At 48.5% G+C, this 7,216-nt stretch overlaps 1 protein-coding gene across 1 annotated transcript in view; it reads left to right on the forward strand.

Annotated features, from left to right (window-relative positions):
- cfap299 (cilia and flagella associated protein 299) overlaps positions 1-6,954 on the forward strand; it is a gene marked incomplete at both ends in the record, with an annotated part of 81,017 nt that extends 74,063 nt beyond the window's left edge. The window contains 2 exons of the mRNA XM_080003759.1: positions 5,126-5,258; positions 6,859-6,954. Of these exons, the coding sequence (XP_079859885.1) occupies positions 5,126-5,258; positions 6,859-6,954 (229 nt within the window). The remainder of the gene's footprint in view (positions 1-5,125; positions 5,259-6,858) is intronic.
- Between the last annotated feature and the right edge of the window lie 262 nt (positions 6,955-7,216).

Below are 7,216 nucleotides of genomic sequence, written 5' to 3' on the forward strand. Positions count from 1 at the left end.
ACTTTCTACGCTTCGCAAAATGTGATGAATGCATTCGCAGCATGTATATTCTGTTCGGTAAGTGATGTTACCTCATCGCGATACATCTTGCCAACAGCTGTTCAGAACTAGTGCTGCTCTCTCTCTCTCTCCTTCAATACTTATGCTCGCTCGGCCGGAGAGTTGATGGAGCTGGAATGGCTGCCGCTTTGGTCCACAGCGGCCGCTAATGTCAAATCCCCAAACGAGGCGCAGCGCCTTTAATGAGGAATAAGGGTGCGTTTTGGGGCGGCCCCGGGGCCCGGGGTGTAGGGCGGGGCGTCCCAGCACGCAAGTACCACACTGCACTTAACCCCTCTCCATCAGGCCTTATGAGTCTCCTGAGCCGCCGCGCATGGAGCTGTATAACACCCAGTTGTGTCACTGCGTTATGTAATGCATGTCGTGTGTGTGTGTGTGTGTGTGTGTGTGTGTGTGTGTGTGTGTGTGTGTGTGTGTGTGTGTGTGTGTGTGTGTGTGTGTGTGTGTGTGTGTGTGTGTGTGTGTGTGTGTGTGTGTGTCTGCATGAGCAGGAGGAACAGATCTTATATAAATGATGCAATACATGATGCAGTTTTTTTGAAAGTGAAGGTTTTTCAGATATTATCAGCTATTAAAAAAACATTTCCAAAAATGTTAATCTGTAATATCTAATGGAACGTGCACTGTTTGGGATGAGCAGCTGTCTCCAAATCTGCCGCACTGTAAGTCCTTTCCGTCGGCTGACCCCATCACGTGGGGAGCTCCTGTTCCGGCCCTAAAACCCGGCGCTGCTTCAGCAGACTCAGGGATGTTCTGGTCATCTCACTTTGAAGACGCGGATATAAGACGTAAGGCGCCCTCCTTGTCCGACGTCTGGACTTCTCGCTCGTCCCCCCGTTTCCTGTTGGTTCAGACATGCTGCCCAGTTCCACGCGCTGTAGCTTTGAACAGAAGACGCGATGCGTGTGACTTGTCCAATGCACAACCAGTAAATCCACAAAAGGTTTTATAGCGTCCAGAACCGTACTCAAAATGACTTGCGTACCGACTAGACATCACATTATTGGAATATCTGTAAAGGGCTCAAGACAGATGAAAGAGAGGATGACAGCAGCAGATGGACACCTCAGATGTTTGCCCACCGGCGCCTCCACCGGCTCAATGGAGTTCAGACGTCCTCACGTTCTCCTACCCATCCCAAAACGGTGAAAACGAGCACAAGTTGGGGGAATTCGTCACCAAGGTATTTCCAATATTGGACCGTCTGTCATCCTGCATAGAGCACACTGCCCCTCCGAGCCCCGTAACCGGGCGTCACCCTGGAAACGGCTTCCTGGAGATGACAATAGAGGCGAGTGCGGTTTCCATGGCAAGTGAAAGGACACGTCGCACGTGTCCAACGGTCATTGTTTCCACCGAATCCAGGTTTCAGGGTTTTACTGGTCCATGTGTCAGGGTGTGGTGCCACCAGCTGCCGGGCCACGAGGTCCGTCGCTCGGTGGCATTTCATCATTGTACCACCGATGCAGTCACAACACATTATGCCCCAGTGAATGAAGAGCTTTTTAAGATGAAGGTGTTCAGACACTGAGCCCTTTGTCACCTGTCAAGTAAGGCTTTAGCCATGTTTTTCAGATTTTTTTCCTATCTCTCTATCTCCTGTTTTCTACAGTTTCCATCTGTTCTTTTTTTTGTTCAGTGCTAAAATATCTCACATCTGTCCTATTCTCTACCGAAGGCGGGTGGTTTACCATGGCGTAAAAGCGGTTTACCAGAAAAATGTTAATTATTGTCTGGCATTCCGGTATAAATAGACAGTGAAAATGCCGTCAAACCTAATTTGCACCAAGTGGAGGTATGTACATGGGGTCCATCGGAGCAGGTCGCCGACAATATAATTTACCTCTGAGCGTTGTTGGGGGCGGGGGGGGGTAAACTTGTATTTCATCATTTGGCCGCAGTCATCTATTCTGAGCCGGTGTTACTCCACTGTTCTGGCAGCAATGATGAAAAGGAGGAAAAGGACCAAGTTGACGGTCTTCTGGTTGTCTGAGACCTTGTAATTTCATGCTTCACTGCATCCCTCCGTCCAGAGCTTGGACTGTGAGGGGGAGACCAGCCTCTTCCGTCGGCATCTGGGTGGATTTCTCCTGTTGGAAACATGTGTGAGGGCATCCAGTCCAGGCCCGACGCAAACCTCTTCTTTCAGCGGGTTTAAAAGCGTCTTGTGGCTTGCACACGGTGTGAATTAGCCTCCACCAGGTTTGATGAAGCTCATGTTCTCCTGCCATGGGAGCGTTCACTGCAGGGCTTTGGGGAATCTCCTGTTTCCATGGGCAGGGACCGCAGCCCGTCATGGTGCTTCACCGAGTCCCCGGGAGGCCACAGGAGATAAGCTGATGATTCTTTCCCCTTCCCTCTGAATAACGGCCTCTGGTGTAAGACGAGGAACCAAGGAGCAAGCCTGCTGGCGGCCGAGCGGCGGGACGCTCCACTGCTCTCCGTGTCTTGGCCCGAACAGGCTTTCAGAAAGAGCAGCACAGGTCTGTCGGTTGTAGCTTGACTTGTGTCGAGCTGGCGTAATGTGTTGCAGTCAGAAAATGGTTTTATGACTAAAATGCAATTGGGTATTTGTGAACAAGTTTTATTCCCAAAGAAACAAATCCTCCGACACCGGCCCAACAAGCTCAATATTTCAAAGATTGCATTGGCCAAATGTAAACGTAAACATTTAGAGATTTACTTTTAATGGCCCGGGTCATTAATACTTTACGCCTCCTGTTTATCATGTATCGCCTGTCGTAAAGTGAGACAGAGTGAAATCCATCATGTCATGATCCTGTGTGATATATACAACATGCTGCTCAGACCTTAAAATCCACTCCACCCGACTCTACCCTAACTGCGCTGAGCCTTTCCTCCAGATTTACACAGAGAGTCGTCCCTGAGGTCCAACTTTATTTCTTGGCCCACGAACCACTGCTGGGGAGTTGCAGAGGCCCGCTCCAACAACCTCCAGTGCCTCAAAGTGTGACATTTGGAGTTGTATTTCTGCAAAGCAGCTGGCTCGCACACCGCTGGAGCTGGTGATGAGAACCAGCGAGAGGGTTCCAGAACATCACCGTGGGCCGAGGAGGGGTCCGCCATCAGGAGCAGTGCTCACTAACTCGCTGTTAGCACTCCACTGTCATTGATGCCGGCCGTCCAACTTTTGCAGCCTGTCAAACATGCCGAGGGCACTGAACATTTTACACAAAAGTAATGTACAGCAACATGGCCTCCCAACATGGCCTCCCAAAGGCCCCACCTGCCTTTACTTACTGTTGTTATTGGAGATCTCACAGAGAGAGTACAACGGAGTACAACATTTTGAGACTATGTTTTCCTGGGTTTCACTCATCTGTCCAGCTGGGCTTTGCCCTCATCCAGAGGGCCTAAGTTGAATTCAAGCAAAGAGAACAACAAAATATGCAAAACCATAAAGAGATGTTTTCAAAGCCTGACTAACAACACAGTAATTCCGATCAACACTCGCAGAAGATCTGCCAAAGTTGTGGTTCAGGGGACGTCACGTCAACTCAGGAAGCCCCGTTCCACCACACAACGGCAGATAAACAACCCTCTTCGTCCTCTGGTGGAGCGATCAAGGAGGCTTTTGCACATAACAAAAACCACCACGACTACTGCTAAATGACAATATTTTAAACTCACTCCTCAAAACCAGATTTTTTTCCTTTGACTCTGACGGTGGCGTGTGCAAATAAACATCACACTGTTGTTTCTCCGCTTGAGCCAATAAGAGAAGGAACGGAACGGAGGATCCAATCGGATGCTGTAAATTAATCGGCCATTTATGTTGGAACTCAAGCCCTTCTTGGGTTTCAGTTGCTTCATTAGCCCCAGATTTACCTTAATGCCTGACCCTGGCAAACTGCAGCGCAGCCCCCTCCGCTCCAAATTAAAAACAGACTTCACTCGTTCGCTCAATTTGAAAGAGAGAACAACGCGCTACGCTGCCGGTTTCCTTCTCCTCTTTTAACCGAAGAAGCTTGCTTTCATAATCAGCTGTTGGACGTGGGATGTGGCATTGTTGTCATGATGTTGGAGGCGGTATGGAACAACGCATTTCCTGAGTCATGACCTCAACATGGTCGCCTGTGCTGGCGAATGACCCGGGTGTTGGAAATCCCCCCACTGTGAACGGCTGTAAAGCAAAATGCCTCCTGAAGACACGCCACATCGAGAGGCGGGGCTTCCTTGCGAGCGTGTGACCTGCACCTTGTTTTTTTTTTTGGTTTTGTTTTGTTTTGAAACCTTCATTTCAATTATCAGCTGTCCTCGTCATTAAAGGAAGAAAAGAACCAAATGAAAGCTGCAAAGCTCATTCGCCGTGGTAGAGGTAGGAGAGGTCTCTGTGCAGGGTTAGGGTTCGAAGAGTCACTTCTATGTTGTGCAGTGGAGCCATCTTAGTGGGATTCCGGCAAAGCGGGCCAAAGAACTCTGAGCTAATTTATTCACCGGTCCACTCCCTCTGCCTTCCAAGAGCAGCATGAATAACAAAACGCTCTCCAAACCAGTTGACTTTGGCCGGGAACCAAAGTGCAGCAGCAGTTACACGATACAACATGACACCTTTATTGCCACTTCCACAAGTGGTACAAGTGCATTGGAAATCTAACACACGTAGTTCAGGACACTATATATATATATATATATATATATATATATATATACACACCAAAGACTCCTTTTCAAAGACACTATTTAAACTACACGTATCTACAAACTATACAGACTACTTTAGCTTCTGCACTAGCCACACTTGCACCATCTAACACAGGGGTGGGGAACCACTGGCCCCCAGCCCTATCAGGGCCCTCCTGTCACATCACCGGCCATTGAGTGTTTCCTAGCTGTGATAAAGCTGTTTTTACTCCGGTAATTGGTTGTACCTCATTTAACACTTGATGACTAAATGATGAAAACTTGTATTGGATCATATCAATAGTTTTCCTTAATAGTTGATAGTAGTGTATTGTCCACTATCGCAGATGTAATTATTAATCTGGACCCAAACAGGAAAAAGCCCCCGGGTCTATAACGACATTCCACTTTGTTTTCACAGCTTCTTCAACTGGAACACACAGTTGTCCACGTCCAACCCAAGCGCAAACTACGAGCTGATCGTGGATAACCCCGACACCGGCCTGCTGTTCAAGAACAAGAGAGACCGCAAGTGTGTGAACGTTGATCCGATGGTAGGAAGCTCATTTCCTTCTTTTTCTAAGACTGACACCTGTCTGACGCTCCTCGCTCGTGGCCTTGTTTTCATGCGTCTTTTAAGACAAACGCTGCATTTAAGGCAAGTGCTACAACAATAGGAAACATTTGTAATTGAACCCTTTTGGCCTGTTGTCTTCATTTTTGGCACATCTTTCCCAGTCATAGAATGTTGTTTTCGGTTGATAAGCAACAGTTGTTGAACAAAGTTATTTAGTGGGTGATGCAGTTTGGGAGCCAGTTCCAACCACAGGCAGAGAGGCGGCTGTTTGTTTTCCACCTGTATTGAGTTGAGACAGGTGCTTCCTCAGCCTGACAGCGGCTCTGGAAGAAAAACGACTGACAGATTCGGCTTTTTCTCCTCTGGTTTCCGTCTCTGCTGGGGGGGCAGGGAAGCAGTCGGTGGAGCCTAAACTATTTTGAAATTGCAGACAGAGCTATGAGGACTGGGTTTTTTGAAGGCCTAGCCGAGGGCCAAAATGGCAGCGCAGCTTTCCAGCTGCGGTCGAGCACCGCCCCGACTCGGCTGTCTATTAAAAACACAAGAGGAGGCGCAGGAAGCCAGACACAGCAAACCACCCGGTGCCCAAAACCCAGCTCCGCTTGGCCCAGACCGGACCAGCGCTGAACCCGTCCGCTTTTAACCCTCTGCGAGCTCAATGACTGATTATGCGGCCACGTTTTCTCAGGAGAACCTTGGAGGATCGGGGCTTGTACGAGGCACAAAACTCATTTTTGGGCCGTTGTTTGTTTTTCTGCCTTTATAGCACCATGACCGGCTCATCTGCTCGGGCCAAAGAAGGGAGAAAACATCTCATTTGAGTTTCACTTGGGGCAGTGGGATGGAGTTTGAGCCAAAAAGTGTTCAATTGCAAAACCAAGAATGTATGAAAACCATGAATGTATATGTGGATTCTCAAATTGGTCCTCTGGAGAACGCACCCAGAAAGTCTGATCAAACCAAGACAAAGCCAAATCAAATCTCATCTTTATTTGCTGAGGAGCTTCTGGTCTTGTCAGTGTTCCTGTGAATCATTTTTCTCCCTGTGTGGATGTTCTTTTGAAGACTGTATTACTTATGACACCCACAAGTACCTTTGAGGTAAAAGCGTGGATTGGATGTAATGCCTGTGTGTCCACTCCCACTAGGAGCTTTACGCTTTCTACGACGCATTCTGCCTTAAATAAACGCTCCCAGCTGCTCCCTGGGCCTCGCGTCAGCAGCCGTGTCAGCTCTGACACTCAAAGTCTGCTAAGACCTGATGTTTCGGAGAATGAATAATTACACTCGCCGTCGAATGATGTTGCACTTGGTGTTCGCTTTGATATACCTGTCATTATTTGGGGCAGAGCTGTTATTTGGATATCTGTGATTTGGTGAAATTACTAGCATATCTGAGGCACTTTTCACAGCTTCAAATTAGCACATTTCACGGGCGCCTGCCAAAGTGATTGTTGGGAGTAGGGAGTGGGACCGGCCGGAGCATCAACTTCCGCAGTGTGATGTGTCTTCCGCTGCTGGGTTGGGGTCGGGAACACCAGCCTCCCTGCTGAGAAAGCGTCGTCTGTGTCTTTCAGGCGGCGACTGGCGACAACTCCTGCAGGACGCCGCTGAGCTCGGAGCTCTACACCCAAGTCGTCTTCTATGACCACATCACCCGCAGGACGAGCTAGGCCACCGCCGCCGCCGCCAACGCACTCTGCAATTAAGCACGTATTGGAGGGCTCCAGAGACCTTTAATTTGTATGAAATAAAAGTACTTTTAGTCCCCCCCCCCCCCCTTTATTTACGTACAGTACCGTTCAGTCAGTTCCACAAAGAAACGTCCGACAAAAGAGCCAGTGTCTCGGAAACCATTTTTAGAAATGATCGTAGACAACCATGACACTTTCTGATGTTTTTTCATGTTGTATTGATGTTTTTGTGATGCATGGA

Source organism: Zeus faber, assembly GCF_960531495.2.
Source record: "Zeus faber genome assembly, chromosome: 7".
NCBI classification, from domain to species: Eukaryota; Metazoa; Chordata; class Actinopteri; order Zeiformes; family Zeidae; genus Zeus; species Zeus faber.